Source organism: Salmo salar, chromosome 19 (genome assembly GCF_965601325.2).
Source record: "Salmo salar chromosome 19, fSalSal1, whole genome shotgun sequence".
In the NCBI taxonomy this organism is placed as follows: Eukaryota; Metazoa; Chordata; class Actinopteri; order Salmoniformes; family Salmonidae; genus Salmo; species Salmo salar.
In genome coordinates this window covers 80,342,485-80,363,037 of record NC_138309.1, presented here as the reverse complement: position 1 = coordinate 80,363,037, position 20,553 = coordinate 80,342,485, and the positions used below count along the sequence as shown (strand labels likewise).

At 42.7% G+C, this 20,553-nt stretch overlaps 1 protein-coding gene across 5 annotated transcripts in view; it reads left to right on the top strand.

The window, feature by feature from the left end:
- LOC106579638 (guanine nucleotide-binding protein G(olf) subunit alpha) overlaps positions 1 to 20,553 on the top strand; it is a 77,025-nt gene that overhangs the window by 10,052 nt on the left and 46,420 nt on the right. For 3 of the 5 annotated variants that reach the window (XM_082965995.1, XM_014159739.3, XM_014159740.3), the window contains exons 2-4: positions 11,403 to 11,475; positions 12,555 to 12,609; positions 12,841 to 12,960. In XM_082965995.1, the coding sequence (XP_082822121.1) occupies positions 11,403 to 11,475; positions 12,555 to 12,609; positions 12,841 to 12,960 (248 nt within the window). Of the gene's footprint in view, positions 1 to 10,377; positions 11,165 to 11,402; positions 11,476 to 12,554; positions 12,610 to 12,840; positions 12,961 to 20,553 lie in introns of those variants that run through there. The other 2 variants (XM_014159741.3, XM_014159742.3) reach the window with 2 other exon arrangements.

The following is a 20,553-nucleotide window of genomic DNA, read 5'->3' as shown; positions in this document are numbered from 1 at the left end:
CGATTCCCGCATTTAACATTTAATTTCGGATGTCCTGACTTAGGTCAGGTGCGAACGGAAGGCTGTAGGGTAGGCTTATGAGGTATGCTATGTTATCCTTCTGCAATCAACGTGCCACAAAATCAAACCAATGAGATATATGATTTGACTATATTAGCTCTATCAAATGGAACAGATTAGACGTATGGGTGTGAGTAGCTTCTGCCTATCATATCCGCATATCCAGTTCGATAACCTCTCAACCCTGGGCACAATTCGCGCGCTATCAAGATATGGTACACGTCTCGGGCAATTAATGCATGGGCTACCTCTAACACGTGGTGTCTTGATGGTCACTAGTTCTCCTCTACCAATTAATGAATCTGTTATATTCAAAATATGTAGCCTACCAGTGATGTACTTGGAGTTAAATGTAACAGGCCTACATAATGTAAAGGGGTCATCATTGTCAGTGCACCAATGCTATACAAGAGGCAACAGAAAATAAAGAGACACTTCACCCAGCAACTTGAAATAATATTTTCAGTCACTGAAGCCCATAAAGATCATAATTATACCCTGAAGTTGTGGCAGAGCCTTATATTGACTATGTATATGGCTTAGCCTAGTGGTTAGAGCATTGGGCCAGTAACCGAAAAGTTGCTGGATCGAATCCCCAAGCTGACAAGGTAAAAATCTTTCTTTAAAAATATATATATTTAACTAGGCAAGTCAGTTAAGAACAAATTCTTATTTACAATGACAGCCTAGGAACAGTGGGTTAACTGCCTTGTTCAGGGGCAGAATGACAGATTTTTACCTTGTCAGCTCGGGGATTCAATCTAGCAACCTTTTGGTTACTGGCCCAATGCTCAAACCACTAGGCTGCCTGCTGCCCCTGAACAAGGCAGTTAACCCACTGTACCCCGGTAGGCTCTTTGTAAATAAGAATTTGTTCTTAACTGACTTGCCTACTAAAATAATAATAATAATAATAATTTTTAAATATAAGGCTCAGTGTTTCCCCTGTATTCATTTAGCAGCGAAATCGTTGCCGCCACTCCCAAAAATATGATCATTGTTTGTAGAATTGCAAAAATAACAACTTCGAATCTTGCAATACAGACATTTGGAACATCGCGCTAAAACATGCATTCAAATTAATTAAATATATCGCCCAGCCCTACATGACAACATGCGTGCCACTTTTAAAGTATTTCAAACTTAATTTAAAACCAAAGAACACAAGACTACTGTAGCCTACCACATGCATCCACACAGATACTTTCATCCAGTCCCATGTATTCCAAATCAAGCATGGAATCAGTGCTTTCTAACAATGTCACAATGACAGCCCCTTGTGTAACCTAGCCTGGTCCCAGATCTGTTTGTGAAGTCTTGCCTTAATGTGACAATGATCATATAGGAGTTGGCAAGACTGCACTGACAGATCTGGGACCAGAATATGTGTAACCGTCACAGTGGTATCTCAGCATTCCAAAATTTAGTTTATCAAAGACCAAGAGGCACACATCAAATGCTGCTTAACTAGCAGTGGTAGTAGGCCCAGTGAATGTGACCAGCAAGTGTCCTGGAACGTCAGTCAGTCAGTTCCCCTTATAACCTCAGATGTAGTCTAGATTTCAAATGAGGGTAGCAATCTGTATTTGCTGTTTTTGAATCAAAAAGTAATTTGTTTGTCCAATGACAGAATTATCCTTTTTATTGACAGCGGGCAGTAAAGATCTGAAAATACTTGCTGACCATAACACTCACAACTATCACATGATAGTTCATGTTATTATACAGTGTAAGCTGTAGCAGTTTACTGCTGAAACGACAAGCACACTAGATTTGACACCATTCCGTTGCTTTTTATTTGGAAGGGAAGTCGAAGGAAGGTGAGAACTTCACTTAGGGTTATATGACTGGCGCCTAGCAACCAGAGCTATCAGGGTGTGTATTAGTCTAAGGAATTTAACGTTTAGGTAGGTCGGAGGTGATCACAGCTAACAGTCAGGTAATGTTTTGACCGTGTCAGACTCACAACAGCATCAGCACTGATTCTAATCAAAAGTGTGTGTGTTATTCACAGTCACACTGAGGCATCCTATTTAGAATGTCAGTCAGTTTGCCATGGTAGTTTAGTTTTATTAAAAGGCAATCAAAGTTTTAGGCCTACCAATGGCAATTTCTTTGAATGATTACATAAAAGACAATCGGCATCTTCTTGCGTAACCTTCAATCATCCTGAAGTATTCCAGCATTCTTGATGGAGGCTGATCATCATTGGGAGCGCAGGCATCATATGCCCAACACTCATCTGCTACATAACCCTTTCCACACTACTGAGCCAAGCTGAGCTGAGCCAAACCAAGCTGGACTGTGCAGGCCTGGTTATGTATTCACCATAGTTGCTGAAACTGAACAATGTGAAAAGAAAACGTCACAGTATGGTTCGTGTCAGCATAAAAGTGTGAAAATGGTACGTGACCTGTTGGTAGTTTGCTGCTATCCAATCTCTGGGCTATCCTATGTGCATCTGAGCCAATTTTCAACCCCCACATGTACTTCCAGGTGGGGGACCAAGGCCTCGAAAGCAGCCTCTGGGAAAACGGACAGAATTTTGAATACACACACACACACACACACACACACACACACACACACACACACACACACACACACAGGCGTGTCCAGATTCTACTACCCTGCTAGAACTCTATGATCATGTATTTAGGTACTACCCTTCACAGCATACACTTGCCCTGGCAGGTAGTATCACAGTTCTACAAATATGAATATTATACTTTGCTACTGCTAGAGTACTTTACTGCTGGCATGTTGGTCTGTTTATAACCAAATAAGGGCTGAGATGATTAGGATTAGTTCTATTCTCTCCTTGACCAACAACTCCTAACTCTTCTACTGTATGTACGTCTCATCCCATCTTATGATATCCTGTTTATTGAGAGTGAGGTCCATCCTTGTGTCAAGTTGCCATATATAGAAGCAAGTGGGAATAGTCCAAAGTCTGTGCTATTTTTGCTGCCGGTCCGTCCCATAAAACCTTCACTATCTTGCTTTCTCGGTCTCGTGGCCTGATTATGGCAGCCACGTTTTCAGGTATTGGGGTATTTCATTTCTGGGATGGCCAATGATAAGAGATAGAGGGAAAGGCTTTACCTTAGAGCACCGTATGTTCATTGCTTATTCATACAGCACGTATCCCTTAGTTATGACGATGGGAGAGTTTGAGTTCAAGTGGTGTGTGTGTACATACGTGTGAGTGTGGTGGAGCAAGTTTGTGAGGCAGCAAAAGGAAGTGTGCACATATGTGTACAGTGTTACATGTCTCTGTGTGCATGTTAGTTTGTTTGTGTGTTTTCTACATGCTAAGTGGCAGGTTGGCTCTGTTATCATTCCATATCAGAGCAGCAGTGAGAGGCACAGAGCGAGAGAGACACTCTCCAGGAGGCTATTTTTAGCCCATATTCAGATAGAATCTGGGTTACGGAATTTCAAGAAATGGAACAGAGATGCTCTCAAGCAGGTTCAGGTTCTATCCAAATATGCATATGTTCTGAGGTCAGTGGGAAAATATCCTACGCCCTCAAGTAGCTGTGATTCACCTGAATGGATATAGCGGCCATCTTTTGAAAATGTAACACTAAAGTCATATATGTTGCATTTAACCTTCTACGTGAGTAAGAATTCCACAATTGAGAGCTCTTAAAAACATGATATCTTCAGGGTTAGGGTAGCCAATCAGTTCCGTTCTTCCCGTTTTCACCTAAGTGTAATATTCATTAAGGATCATTCTGAGGTAAGAACATGCCGTGTGAAAAGGCCAAACATGTCCCCAAAAGGTTTTATCTACAGTACCAGTCAAAAGTTTGGACACACCTACTCATTCAAGGGTTTTTCTTTATTTGTACTATTTTCAACATTGTAGAATAATAGTGAAGACATCAAAACTATGAAGTAACACATGGAATAATGTATTAACCAAAAAAGTGTTATATACACTGTTCAAAAAAATAAAGGGAACACTTAAACAACACAATGTAACTCCAAGTCAATCACTTCTGTGAAATCAAACTGTCCACTTAGGAAGCAACACTGATTGACAATAAATTTCACATGCTGTTGTGCAAATGGAAAAGACAACAGGTGGAAATTATAGGCAATTAGCAAGACACCTCCAATAAAGGAGTGGTTCTGCAGGTGGGGACCACAGACCACTTCTCAGTTCCTATGCTTCCTGGCTGATGTTTTGGTCACTTTTGAATGCTGGCGGTGCTTTCACTCTAGTGGTAGCATGAGACGGAGTCTACAACCCACACAAGTGGCTCAGGTAGTGCAGCTCATCCAGGATGGCACATCAATGCGAGCTGTGGCAAGAAGGTTTGCTGTGTCTGTCAGCGTAGTGTCCAGAGCATGGAGGCGCTACCAGGAGACAGGCGAGTACATCAGGAGACGTGGAGGAGGCCGTAGGAGGGCAACAACCCAGCAGCAGGACCGCTACCTCCGCCTTTGTACAAGGAGGAGCAGGAGAAGCACTGCCAGAGCCCTGCAAAATGACCTCCAGCAGGCCACAAATGTGCATGTGTCTGCTTAAACGGTCAGAAACAGACTCCATGAGGGTGGTATGAGGGCCCGACGTCCAAAGGTGGGGGTTGTGCTTACAGCACAACACCATGTAGGACGTTTGGCATTTGCCAGAGAACACCAAGATTGGCAAATTCACCACTGGCGCCCTGTGCTCTTCACAGATGAAAGCGGGTTCACACTGAGCACATGACAGACGTGACACAGTCTGGAGACGCCGTGGAGAACGTTCTGCTGCCTGCAACATCCTCCAGCATGGAAACCGGTGGGTCAGTCATGGTGTGGGGTGGCATTTCTTTGGGGGGCCGCACAGCCCTCCATGTGCTTACCAGAGGTAGCCTGACTGCCATTAGGTACCGAGATGAGATCCTCAGACCCCTTGTGAGACCATATGCTGGTGCGGTTGGCCCTGGGGTCCTCCTAATGCAAGACAATGCTAGACCTCATGTGGCTGGAGTGTGTCAGCAGTTCCTGCAAGAGGAAGGCATTGATGCTATGGACTGGCCCACCCGTTCCCCAGACCTGAATCCAATTGAGCGCATCTGGGACATCATGTCTCGCTCCATCCACCAAAGCCACGTTGCACCACAGACTGTCCAGGAGTTGGCAGATGCTTTTGTCCAGGTCTGGGAGGAGATCCCTCAGGAGACCATCCGCCACCTCATCAGGAGCATGCCCAGGCGTTGTAGGGAGGTCATATAGGCACGTGGAGGCCACACACACTACTGAGCCTCATTTTGACTTGTTTTAAGGACATTACATCAAAGTTGGATCAGCCTGTAGTGTGGTTTTCCACTTTAATTTGGAGTGTGACTCCAAATCCAGACCTCCATGGGTTGATAAATTGGATTTCCATTGATTATTTTTGTGTGATTTTGTTGTCAGCACATTCAACTATGTAAAGAAAAAGGTATTTAATAAGATTATTTCTTTCATTCAGATCTAGGATGTGTTGTTTAAGTGTTCCCTTTATTTTTTTGAGCAGTATATTTTATATTTGAGATTCTTAAAAGTAGCCACCCTTTGCCTTGATGATAGCTTTGCACACTCTTGGCATTCTCTCAACCAGTTTCATGAGGTAGTCACCTGGGATGCATTTCAATTAACAGGTGTGCCTTGTTAAAAGTTAATTTGTGGAATTTCCTTCTTATTAATGTTTGAGACAATCAGTTGTGTTTGTGACAAGGTAGGGTTGGTATACAGAAGATAGCCCTATTTGGTAAAAGACCAAGTCTGTATTATGGCAACAACAGCTCAAGTAAGCAAAGAGAAACGGAACAGTCCATCATTATTTAAGACATGAAGGTCAGTCAATCCGGAAAATTTAGTTCAATTTTTTTGTATATCGTTCAAGCCTGGGTGGCATTTCTCTGTTTGGTAATAGGAAAACTAGGACTATCATTCTCTTTACATTTTGGTCAGCAGACACTGGTCAGGTTATTGGGACAAAAACCTCCTCCTAACTACTGATCTCTGCTAACATCTTTTAATGTTCCTTGACGGCAACGTCCCTAATCAGTTTTCTCCCTCAGTCACTAGACCAGTAGATCTGACCTGGGAGTTTACTCAAAACCGGAGAAAATGATTCACTATATAGAGTGGCGAAGTCAGCAGCCAAACGTCTGGTGGTTACACTTAACTGGAGACATAAGTTACAAGGGTTACATATTGCTTTTATAATAGTGATGTAACAGATTATTTTTTTTGTGTGTTTGTCAACTGACTCATCAGATAAAATGTCACGAGGTAAGCAAGTTGGCTATCGTTAACCTTAGTTTATTTCCAGTTTATTACCAGTCCAGCATCCAGATATATTAATGACATCCGTTGCATAATTACCACGACATGTAGCTCTTTCTACAAAGGGTTCAAGTTAAGGTGACTTAATTATGGTGTGCTGTTTGTAAAGATATGTCATTCCTGGGAATGGTTTCACTTGCTCAGTCCTGTGTCCAACTCTGGCCAGACAGACAGTGGTGGTGATGACCTCATCAGACCTCTCTTACACCTACTGTTATCTGGGGAGAAAATGTGCGTCCTGTTTTCTGGCCATATTTTTACTCTCGCTTTCTAAATTGGGCCCCACCGTCCTGCGGATACTAGCCCGGGGCTGTCCAGCGGGATTTGAAAGTTCATCTTGAACAAAAACAAAAAGAAAGATCACACACCAGGAATGTGTGACAAAGGACAGTAATATCCCAAACTCACTCATTTTGGCCACTAGCCTACTGACAGACCGCACTGTTTTTAGCCTACTGACAGACCGCACTGTTTTTAGCCTACTGACAGACCGCACTGTTTTTAGCCTACTGACAGACCTCACTGTTTTTAGCCTACTGACAGACCGCACTGTTTTTAGCCTACTGACAGACCGCACTGTTTTTATTCTACTGACAGACCGCACTGTTTTTAGCCTACTGACAGACCTCACTGTTTTTAGCCTACTGACAGACCGCACTGTTTTTAGCCTACTGACAGACCGCACTGTTTTTAGCCTACTGACAGACCGCACTGTTTTTAGCCTGCTGACAGACCGCACTGTTCTTAGCCCGCTGACAGACCGCACTGTTTTTAGCCCGCTGACAGACCGCACTGTTTTTAGCCCACTGACAGACCGCACTGTTTTTAGCCTACTGACAGACCTCACTGTTTTTAGCCTACTGACAGACCGCACTGTTTTTAGCCTACTGACAGACCTCACTGTTTTTAGCCTACTGACAGACCTCACTGTTTTTAGCCTACTGACAGACCTCACTGTTTTTAGCCTACTGACAGACCTCACTGTTTTTAGCCTACTGACAGACCGCACTGTTTTTAGCCTACTGACAGACCGCACTGTTTTTAGCCTACTGACAGACCGCACTGTTTTTAGCCTACTGACAGACCGCACTGTTTTTAGCCCGCTGACAGACCGCACTGTTTTTAGCCCGCTGACAGGCCGCACTGTTTTTAGCCCGCTGACAGGCCGCACTGTTTTTAGCCCGCTGACAGGCCGCACTGTTTTTAGCCCGCTGACAGGCCGCACTGTTTTTAGCCCGCTGACAGGCCGCACTGTTTTTAGCCCGCTGACAGACCGCCCTGTTCTTAGCCCGCTGACAGACCGCCCTGTTCTTAGCCCGCTGACAGACCGCCCTGTTCTTAGCCCGCTGACAGACCGCACTGTTCTTAGCCCGCTGACAGACCGCCCTGTTCTTAGCCCGCTGACAGACTGCTCTTCTCGTAGATGCACTCTCAACTCGCTTTTGCAATTTGCAAGTTTACCTGATCAATAGTAACCTGCGGATCTCCTGGGTCGAGTTCAGTAGGGCACACCGTAGCGAAGTGTTTTGGAAAAAGAAGTCTGATAAGTAACGCAAATTTTGGTTAAGTCCAGGTAGTCCCTCCCTGTGTCAACCCGTTTTCTTCCATTTGGTGCCTAAAGAATATGGCCCTGTACTGGGCCTGTTGGGAATCTCATATGGATAACTTTTAGAAAGCTAGTTAGCATTCCAGATATCTTCTTAATCTCTAACCATCTCTGTGTACTCACTGGAAACAGAAAGAATGCACCTGACTAAAGATAGACTGGAAACCTGTTTTCCAGTCTAAGGTAGCCTATGACCTGAACATATATTAACCTCATACCCAATACACTTTTATCCAGGTAACGAGGAGGAGGAGGGAGGGGGAGTCATACAATCATGGCTCTCTAGTAAAGGACCCCTGTTTTTCTTGACCATTTCCTTGTTGTAAATGCATATTGTCATCATGCATGCACACACACATTGAAGTGTAGTATTCATGCAAACCACAAGAGGGAGACAAAAGCCAATCTAAGACAACATGCAATGTGCTGATTTACATTGACACTGGCATTAAATAGATGTGTTTTGTTACTTAACTCCTTGTGCCAAACAGGAAAAAAACTTGGGCACCGTAGCACACATAGTTGTATCGAAAAAGGTGAACTAAAACCAAAATGAGTGACAGCAAAGATTGTCTTAACTTCCCATGACCACTGTAGGGAGACATACAGTACATGACTCACTTCTGAATACATCTCTCAACAGTGCACTCAACCAACACACATTAACAGTTAGGAAGCTCAGTGGGGTAAATTTGCATCCAGAGGAGCCACATGCTGGTCAACTCACCCTATAAGATCACATTTGCATCTTGTTTTCATATTTTGTTTTTGGTACTGGAAAATCTTTCAATTGTTCTGGAGGCTGTAATGTTCTCGCCAGTGACACATCACGACAGATAACCATCTGGTCTCGGTTGACAGTTTTCCTCACACTACTTTTGGTATAATCCATGTTTTGATATGAGGTCTGAATTCTGTTTTTGTCTTTTTTGGAAATCAATCAATCGTTCAATCGATGTAATTCATTCTAGTCCTTCTGAGTCTAGTTTGCCACTGAAACGGTCAAACACATCTACCCCACTTACTTCAGATCACAAAGTACTACTTTAATCAGTGTACCTGTTGTCTTTTCAATTAGTTCACTACATTTTATTGGGGTTTGAAAGGACTTCGTTAGTGATTCATTTCCACAACAATGCTTTCCTTTGAGGATGGCTTTTATTGGTTGTCAGAACATTTGTCTATTCATCCAACCTACCCTTAAAATGACCCAGAAAGCTCCTCCATCCTGTCATATTAGGAGGTTGTCTTGGGCTCTCACTCACTACATGGATATCTGCTGGGACACTGATATGCAAACTCCAACTTGTTTGAATATATTTCATTACATTTGCATTATGTCTTTTTTTTTCCTCAACGGTTGAGGTGCTTTTTCTGTTATAGTCAACCTTTACATTCTGTAATATTATTATTGTTTGCCGTTTTGTTTTGCTACAGATTGAAGATCATATACAGTAGTAGGCTATAGTAGGCCTATGGCAACTTAATACTTCAGAGAACTTTGAATAGCAGCCAACTATACTTTTTTTTTTCTTTCTTATTTGTTCAGATTTTGTAACTGTGTTATCATTTGGTCTCGTAATTTCAATATGGTTTGTGTGGTTATGCGTCTGATGTGTGGCTTAGTGATATCCGTGATCCTTGGGACGTCCCTACCCTAAACGCTAACCTTAACCCCTACCCATACCCTTTCCATAACCCTTCCCACTGGGCATAGATGTCAAGGTATAGTTGTGGTTGACATTTGGTTGAGTTGTCAACTAACTTGAATTTAAAGTGAAATCAACAAAAAAATGCGCCATGCCATTGGATTTAGGTTAAAAGTTGGGTAAAAAAGAGACGAAATAACCTTATGATGTTGACTTTTTGCAAATCCAATCAGTTTTCCACGTGAGTTAACTTAAGCATTTGAAATTACGACTGCAATAGAGTAGGGATCCTGTATAGTGTGCAGACCTGTCTGGTCGCGCGCTCTAGTTTAGCTCCATTTACCGGTGTTTGCGGGCACCAGTGAAATGATTTACGCGCGTGAAGTGTATAAGGGAAACTATTTGTGGAAAACGCCATCAAGTGTCTGTCTGGTGCATCTTCTATTCTAGGTAGCCTATTCAATAATAACACAAATATAAACACGTTTTTGTCAACTATATTTAACTATATCAATTACCATTTTTTTTTATGTTGAACATTCATTAGGCTATCAGATGGGCCATTAGAGAGTTTGCAATACATTCATCAAGGCTTTGAATTATTCTCATGTTATTGCAGCCAATGTTTTTAATAGTGTAAATATGTAGGCTATATGTAAATACATGATATCATTAACATAATATATAGATAGACCCGCCCATTAAAGAACTAAAGGGAAGCCAATGCCCCTCTATAACAGAAAGAGGAAGGCAAATATACAAACCATATCAACGGATACTCTTAACTTTCCCTGGGGCCCCCATCCTATTGAAGCGAAAGCTTTTGACGCACATTTACTAGATTAACGTAGGCTGTCATTTTTGTTTGTTCTACCGGTAAAAATCAAGATAAGATCGTCGATAATTTTTTTTGTTAAACTGGGTATTCAAACAGTGGTATGGTGGCGCGCGCTTTGAGGTGTTTCTTATTCGGTTCTGTGTGATTTCCTGGTGCTACAGAGAGAGGCAGTGCTGAGTTAAAAAGACAGAAACACAAACAGCATTTTAGAAAGGAAAAATAGAGAGTGGGAAGCAGGAGCGAGAGAGAGGAGCAGTTGGCTGTCTTCCAGATTCAGCCCCGCTCCACTCTTTGCATATTTATGAAATTAATGTATCTTTTTGTTCTATTTATGATGCACATATTTATTAGAATCGACTGAATCTACTGGATTGGGTTTGACAAGGGGTTAAAACGAAATTGTAACGGGAAGGTTTTTCTCTGAGCGACGGAGAAGTGGCGCACGGATTTTTCGCCCCATTTGTTCTCATTTTATATTGAAAGAAGGATTTACATTAGCTGTTATTTTATACTTTCTGTTTACGAGAAGAGGTCAGCGGAAGATGGGTTGTTTGGGCAACAGCAAGACTGAAGATCAACGCATCGATGAAAAGGCACAAAGAGAAGCGAATAAAAAAATAGAGAAACAATTACAAAAGGAAAGACAAGCATATAAAGCCACACATCGACTGCTTTTATTGGGTAAGGTCCAGAAGGTGGATTTGATAAATGATATGTATCATGTATGTTTTCAGAGATTCGCACCCCAGCCCACATACGTTGACAGGTCTCGCAAGCGAGCGCTGACTGAATCTTCAGATGGATTGTAGCCTAATTCTCATGGATTTTAAACACCAGCATATGCGGCACCCAAGTATATTTTTTTATATTTTAGTGATATCTCCAGGTCCTTACGCTAGATCTGTGTTTTATGTCGAAGGGGCCGGAGAGTCTGGGAAAAGCACGATTGTCAAGCAGATGCGGATTCTGCACGTCAATGGCTTTAACGCAGAGTAAGTACACGTTCTTTCATATATTTGACCGCATTTACGTGCCAAATGTTGACGTATTCCTATTCTATGTGGATACTGTTGTGTATTAGAATATGTTTTCTTGTGGTCATTTCAATTTGTTCCATGCAAGATAAGAAAATGACCGAGTGTTGGTTAGACGTTTCTTTGCGCTGTAGCACTGCAGTGTCCATCGGGAGTCATCGGGCCCAATGGTTTTAACAACAGCATGGCGACCAGCCTGCTATGTCCAACTGATTTCTAATATCTGTCACAGAGATAAAGACGTCATATTATGTGGTCTAGATTCTGTGTGCCAAAACACTGCCAGATAAATGTTAGTCTTACAGTTGCTATTACATTATAATGCGCAAGCCAACAAAAACATCTAAAAACTGAATTCATTGGCTGAAAAAACGGTTATACAAAAGTAACGTGTGCAGTGGTATTTTACAACGATGCTGAAACAATGTATCTGTAAGCCTTTCTATGGCCTATAATATCCCATCTAGACTTGGTTACATTATCGTTTGATTTGGTTACATTGTGCAATGTAGTATAGTATTCTGTATAGACTGTAGAGGTGTAATTAATACGTTTTTTGAAAATCTGTCCCCTATTTATCTATGTAATAATATCTTTGATATTATTTCAGCAAATGGACCAAGAGACATATAGTCAATGCTTAATGTCCATCCACTTTTGTTGCTGAATGGTACAAATCTCTCAGAATATTGGTGTAGCGCTAACAGCCCACTGAATCAACTTGTTTCAAAATGACTTTGAACCAACGTGGAATAGACGTTTAATTATTGTCTGTTCCCAGTGGGAGGCTACTGTAATAGTATTAAAAAGTAAACTTTCAAATAATATTTTAGCCCAATAACATAATTTCTGTTAATTTACAAATGGTAAGTATGACCTAACAACCTATTATGTCTCTGATGGTTTACATTAGTGGTCTGTGAGACATCTTCTTTTTACAGGACAGCATAAAGGTTCCTTTAATGAATCCAGTCACCACTTTCCCACTTTTCATTAATACCTAACAGTCCTAATTGTATATGTTGTTTCTCCACCAGAGAAAAGAAACAGAAGGTCCTGGACATCCGGAAAAATGTGAAGGATGCCATCGTGGTAAGATGTAGGCTGTATGTAGGCTGTATGTAGGCTGTATGTAGGCTGTATGTAGGCTGTATGTAGGCTGTATGTAGCCTACTCAAATAAAAAGATGTGCTGAGATTTGTATGATATAATGTACATCGTCACACCCTCTGAGACTGTTTCCTGCAATCCCATTTGACTGAGACTGGCTTTTCCCATGTATCCGGCTTGATGTCTGTGTTTTTGTTTTTATCTGCTTTGTAGACGGTAGTTTCGGCGATGAGCACGTTAATACCCCCAGTTCCAATAGGTAACCCAGCGAACGAGTCCAGAATTGACTACATCAAAAGTATAGCACCTCTCTCGGACTTCGACTACACAGAGGTAAGGGGCGACTGTCTGTCAAACTCTGACTGATCTGTATATACATACATACATACATACATACATACATACATACATGGAGAGTGAGCTCTTTACAGCTTGTTAGTTATGCCCTGAGAAGCAACCTCGAGGTATTGATCAGGTCTTTGCTATTCATAGATTCATAGTGTATCCAACTCTGATTTGAATTTACTCATTCAGTGGACAATCAAATACAAATGTTGTCTAAGTCTATTTGTAGTCAGGTAGTTTAAAGTGGAGTCTGTTTAAATGCTGATGCCAAATATACTGTGACTATGAAAAAAGTTATCTAAAAAAAAGCCACATTCACTAGTGTCCACTAGCTCCATTTGCAATTTCTTCCTGGAGGAAACAACGAGAAGCGAGGGATTTTACGTTTGTTCTGAGAAATGTTCAGATCCTACATACAAAGGATAAGAGTCCATTCAAAACCATCACCTACTGGGACATAAGCTATATGATTAGGCAATTTAGAAATGAATTAACCATGGCAGGGTTTTAGTATATTTTTGAAGTTGTAAATGCTTTATTAAATTGTGAAATGTGTATGATTACCTGAGCTCTGCAACACGTTCTGCAAACACCCAGTAGTAAGCCACGGTGGAATTACCTTAGATGATTTCTTTACTTTGGATTTGATTGAAAGGGCCTGACGTGGGCAAATAGATGTCATTACTTCTGGTGTTTGCTTCCAGTGATATCGCCCAGCTATGAATAGAATTTTATGAGTACACAATAAAACAAATACTTTGCTATCTTTGACTACCTGGAAATATACACTACATGACCAAAATGATATAGACACCTGCTCGTCGAAGATCTGATTCCAAAATCATGGGCATTAATATGGAGTTAGTCCCCCCTTTGCTGCTGTAACAGCCTCCACTCTTCTGGGAAGATTTTCCACTAGATGTTGGAACATTTCTAAGGGGACTTGCGTCCATTCAGCCACGACCATTAGTGAGGTCGGGCATTGATGTTGGGCGATTAGGCCTGGTTCGCAGTCGGCATTCCAATTCATCCCAAAGGTGTTCGATGGGGCTGAGATCAGGGCTCTGTGAAGGCCAGTCAAGTTCTTTCATAGCGATCTTGACAAACCATTTCTGTATGGACCTTGCTTTGTGCACAGGGGCATTGTCATGCTGAAACAGGAAAGGGCCTTCCCCAAACTGTTGCCACAAAGTTGGAAGCACAGAATTGCCGTATGCTATAGTGTTAAGATTTCCCTTCACTGGAACTAAGGGGCCGAGCCCAAACCATGAAAAACAGACCGAGACCATTATTCCTCCTCCGACCAAACTTTACAGTTGGCACTATGGCTTTGGGCAGGTAGCGTTCTCCTGGCCTCTGCCAAACCCAGATTCCTCCGTTGGACAGCCAGTTGGTGAAGCGGGATTCATCACTCCAGAGAACGCGTTTTCACTGCTGCAGCGTCCTATGGCGGCAAGGTTTACACCACTCCAGCTGACACTTGGCATCTGCCATGGAAATCCATTTCATGTAGTTCGTGACGAAGTCTTGCACTGACGTTGCTTCCAGAGGCAGTTCTGAACTCGGTAGTGAGTGTTACAACCGAGGACAGCCTATTTTTACGCTCCACAGTTCGGCAATCAGTGGTCCCGTTCTGTGAGCTTGTGTGGCCTACCACTTCGCGGCTGAGCCGTTGTTGCTCCTAGACGTTTCTACTTCATAATAACAGCACTTACAGTTGACCGGGACAGTTCTAGAGGGGCAGAAATTTGACTATGACTTGTTGGAAAAATGGCATCCTATGACGGTGACACATTGAAAGTCACTGAGCTCTACAGTAAGGCCATTCAATTGCCAATGTTTCTCTACAGAGATTGCATGGCTGTGTGCTCAATGTTATTCACCTGTCAGCAACAGGTGTGGCTGAAATAGCCGATACCACTAATTTCAAGGGGTGTCCACATACTTTTGTGTATATATAGTGTATCTACACACAATATACCCTGTAAGAGTTCCTATTGTCTGTTGGTCTTTGTTATTTTTCACTCCCATTGGAATGTCCACAAAATCGGACATGGGTCCAAAAGTTTGCTCCAATCAGGAACCTTGTTTTTTCAGACAGTGAATAAGGGTAAGCTAGCCCAGTGCGCAATCTGGACACATCTGTTGGACTAGATAAATACTAATCAACTGTTACATGATGAGTCGGCTTGCTAAAAAAAAAAGCTTTTAGTAACCTCATTTTCTGTTTTGGGGGGAGGGCGGAGTTTGGGGGAGTGCATCATTAGCAATTTAAATCAAAGCCGTCCCTTCTCCCTCAAAAGGAATTGTTTGATGCCTTTTCTGAGTGCAGTGGGTCAACACAAGGCAGACAAAGCGTTGGTCTGTTTGTGCTGAGGTGTTACGAAAGATTCCAAACAGTCGATTCTTTTAGTGTCTCAGATTCCCTGTGTTGGGTCAGCGACGCTGCAGACGACATGAAACCATGATGAGAATAAGGCCAGGGTTTGTTGATACTCTGTTATCTAATGCTTTTCACTGTGTACTCTGCAAGCACTGATGAAGGTTGTTGTGATGTTGACAGTGGATTGCTAATAGTAAACACTGATTTGTGAGTGGACCACAAACATGAAATATGGGACTTTCAAAAGTTTATTTGACCCCGAGATGAGGAGATCTGTGACGTACAAGCTTCCATTTCCACTGTGCAGATTTTTTTTTTTATTTGCTTTTTATAAGGGACCAATATAAGAAGTAGTGGTACATGAAGTTTATTGCGTTGTGTGTGAAAAGATCCTCCTTAATGTTGTTTTGAGTTAGATCTGGTGCTTTTGCTTTAACGTTCAAACTAATTAGATGTAATTCATTAATTTATATCTTTTTTTGTATTTCTTTAATTAGTTGAATTAGTCCTATTGTCTCTGGTTTTGCCCAGTTGTTGGAGGTCTCTGTCCCGTCTCCATCCATCTATCCTTTCGTCTGTGTATTCATACTAGTGGCGATCCATACTGTATACCAGTCGGTCAAAGATGGACAGTAGAAGCACTAGATGTATTGGCAGCAACACATGTTTTCATTAATTAGGCCTGTTATGTAAAGGCACATCGATTTCTGTTAGTAAACCAGCTGGCTAGTGGCTCAGACATGTGGACAAAGAGAGGCCCTCACAGCATTCAAACAAATGAATATTTTCCTCTAAAGCAGGTCCGTGTTTCATATATGGCTTCCTATGTCACATGTAAGCCCCTGTTTCTGCCGGGACTCAAAACACCCTTTGTCTACCACAGCAGAGATTTCAAAATACAACTTCCCCACAAACCGTATAGGAAAAAAATGACAAAGAATAACTTCTAGCCTTGGCCTCTGCTGGCGATTTGACATTTGACGTGATGCCTTTGCGGCCATGCTATGCTACCTTAGGCAAATGTAGATTGGTATCATTGCCACCTGCATGTGTAACTTGTTAATGTTGCAACAAAAAAAGGTGCATTTCTAAGAAGAGCACTTGTCCGGTGTTTAAGTTGTTTAGCAAATGGGTTTGTTTAACCTCACGTTTTGTTGAATTCCACTTGAATTAATGAAATTATGCCGAGAGAGAGAGAGAGAGGAGAGAGAGAGAGAGAGAGAGAGAGAGAGAGAGAGAGAGAGAGAGAGAGAGAGAGAGACTTTCAAAATGGTTCCCTTCAGATTATTAAGACAACAACAAGTAGAGTTTCATACCATATGCTTTAATCACTACCCACCTGCACTCGTTGGTAATTGATAATCACAACCAGTTTATCATGCAGCATGATAAAACAGAGTGAATGTGTCTTTATGTCTATCTCGTTTTTCAGAGATTGCTTGGCCATTATTTAGGCTAAAATAAATATGGCAAAATCTATGGCTCGTGTTGCTGCTGCCCCGGCTCAATGCTTATACTGGCAGTAGATGACATACCCCTGGTCATAAAACAATGCATCAGCAGTTGATTGCGGTTACATAATTGAAAAGCATACTTTTTTTTTTTTTTTTCATCCATTCCAGGATTTGTTGACATGGTGCTAGTAGCAGCTAGACTAGAATAATCTTGGATTGTTTTGGGGCCTGCCACTTGGCTCCAGTACATTCTCATGTCTTCTGTTTACTAGGCCTTTTTTCATCTGCCCAAAGCTGACGTTTTGACACTTCAATATGCAACATCACAACTATTCCTTCAAACATTTCATCTACTTGTGTCTATCTATTCTATGTAAACTATTTATGCCAGATGCAGGTATTAAACTGTAACAATCAATTATATAAAACACACACTCCTGTTAATATCTCATGTAAATGATGGCAGCTACCAATGAAGACATTTACCTGAGACGACTACGGAAATGTCAGTACATTGGATTAATAAGGTTTGGCCAATATGGTGAGAGCGCGGTATAAGGCCATAGGTATGAAACAGTTAAGGACCTGTTAGTTATGTGCACAACGTCCCGGTTGCACTCTTTCATGGGCCAGTCCATTAGAGGCAGTAAACTGCATACTGCATTTATTCACACTGTGTCATGAGCCTCCCTGAAACTGAGCCCTGAGGAGTGTCTCCTGCATCTTTATATACACTGCTCCAAAAAATAAAGGGAACACTTAAACAACACATCCTAGATCTGAATGAAAGAAATCATCTTATTAAATACTTTTTTCTTTACATAGTTGAATGTGCTGACAACAAAATCACACAAAAATAATCAATGGAAATCCAATTTATCAACCCATGGAGGTCTGGATTTGGAGTCACACTCAAAATTAAAGTGGAAAACCACACTACAGGCTGATCCAACTTTGATGTAATGTCCTTAAAACAAGTCAAAATGAGGCTCAGTAGTGTGTGTGGCCTCCACGTGCCTGTATGACCTCCCTACAACGCCTGGGCATGCTCCTGATGAGGTGGCGGATGGTCTCCTGAGGGATCTCCTCCCAGACCTGGACTAAAGCATCCGCCAACTCCTGGACAGTCTGTGGTGCAACGTGGCGTTTGTGGATGGAGCGAGTCATGATGTCCCAGATGTGCTCAATTGGATTCAGGTCTGGGGAACGGGCGGGCCAGTCCATAGCATCAATGCCTTCCTCTTGCAGGAACTGCTGACACACTCCAGCCACGTGAGGTCTAGCATTGTCTTGCATTAGGAGGAACCCAGGGCCAACCGCACCAGCATATGGTCTCACAAGGGGTCTGAGGATCTCATCTCGGTACCTAATGGCAGTCAGGCTACCTCTGGCGAGCACATGGAGGGCTGTGCGGCCCCCCAAAGAAATGCCACCCCACACCATGACTGACCCACCGCCAAACCGGTCATGCTGGAGGATGTTGCAGGCAGCAGAACGTTCTCCACGGCGTCTCCAGACTCTGTCACGTCTGTCACGTGCTCAGTGTAAACCTGCTTTCATCTGTGAAGAGCACAGGGCGCCAGTGGCGAATTTGCCAATTTTGGTGTTCTCTGGCAAATGCCAAACGTCCTGCACGGTGTTGGGCTGTAAGCACAACCCCCACCTGTGGACGTCGGGCCCTCATACCACCCTCATGGAGTCTGTTTCTGACCGTTTGAGCAGACACATGCACATTTGTGGCCTGCTGGAGGTCATTTTGCAGGGCTCTGGCAGTGCTTCTCCTGCTCCTCCTTGCACAAAGGCGGAGGTAGCGGTCCTGCTGCTGGGTTGTTGCCCTCCTACGGCCTCCTCCACCTCTCCTGATGTACTGGCCTGTCTCCTGGTAGCGCCTCCATGCTCTGGACACTACGCTGACAGACACAGCAAACCTTCTTGCCACAGCTCGCATTGATGTGCCATCCTGGATGAGCTGCACTACCTGAGCCACTTGTGTGGGTTGTAGACTCCGTCTCATGCTACCACTAGAGTGAAAGCACCGCCAGCATTCAAAAGTGACCAAAACATCAGCCAGGAAGCATCGGAACTGAGAAGTGGTCTGTGGTCCCCACCTGCAGAACCACTCCTTTATTGGGGGTGTCTTGCTAATTGCCTATAATTTCCACCTGTTGTCTATTCCATTTGCACAACAGCATGTGACATTTATTGTCAATCAGTGTTGCTTCCTAAGTGGACAGTTTGAATTCACAGAAGTGTGATTGACTTGGAGTTACATTGTGTTGTTTAAGTGTTCCCTTTATTTTTTTGAGCAGTGTGTGTGTATGTATGTGTGTGTGTATGTGTGTGTGTGTGTGTACACACACACACACACACACACACACACACACATACATATATGTGTATGTGTGTGTGTGTGTACACACACACACACACACACACATACATATATGTGTATGTATGTATGTATGTATGTATGTGTATATGTGTGTGTGTGTGTGTGTGTGTGTGTGTGTGTGTGTGTATATACACACACACACATATGAGTTTGATCATAGTAGGCCTCCTTTGTTAAGCTGCTGGAAGAGGAGAGAGCCATTGACGTTTCTAAGTCTTTTTCAGCTTGACGGCTGGACGAACCCGCCAGAGTTTAGTGGACAGGGTTGAATGGCGGACGAACCCACCACAGTGTAGGGGACAGGGTTGAATGGTGGACGAACCCGCCAGAGTTTAGGGGACAGGGTTGAATGGTGGACGAACCCGCCAGAGTGTAGGGGACATGGTTGAATGGTGGACGAACCCGCCAGAGTGTAGGGGACAGGGTTGAATGGTGGACGAACCCGCCAGAGTGTAGGGGACAGGGTTGAATGGTGGATGAACCTGCCAGAGTGTAGGGGACAGGGTTGAATGGTGGACGAACCCGCCAGAGTGTAGGGGACAGGGTTGAATGGTGGACGAACCCGCCAGAGTGTAGGGGACAGGGTTGAATGGTGGACGGGATTAACACCATACACTACAATATGGAGTAGTCTGGCTCTCTGTGACTTCATTTGGCCGACAGCATACATAGCATTTGTAAACAAAGTGAGATCAGTTATATGTTTTAGTTAGTAGGCCATTGATAGCAAGATGAAGACCGATAGGCGTTTTAATCCAAATTAAATGGGGCAGCAGGGAGCCTAGTGGTTAGAGCGTTGGTCTAGTAACCGAAAGGATCGAATCCCCGAGCTGACAAGGTAAAAATCTGTCGTTCTGCTCCTGAACAAGGTTCTTAGGCCGTCATTATATTTGTTCTTAATTTGTTCTTAACTGACTTGCCTAGTTAAATAAAAATTAAATAAAACATTTAAAAATGATAATTTGAGTCGCAGACCTCCAGTGATTTCTGGGTAAGCCCGCCCTTCAGACAGACCTCAGCAATGACGTTTTGTAATGCTTGCTGAAGACACTGAATGCTACTGTGTAACTGTCTCCCCACCCAAACATCCTTAAACCAAAATAGACCATTGATAATTGCAGATTAATCCGATATTTATCTGTTTTAGTTCTAAGAAGCTTCTCTGAAATGCCGTGTGACATGTTTGTCAACTTTTTTGGTGTATGGGGTGTTTATTGTCAGGCTAGGATTTCAATACATTCACAGATACAGTTTCTGATCCATTCTTCTCTTTGTCAGCCAGTGACAAAATAATACAGCAGAATTGGTAACAGGACCAGATTTTCTCTTTCTCTTTCTTTCTTACTCTCTTG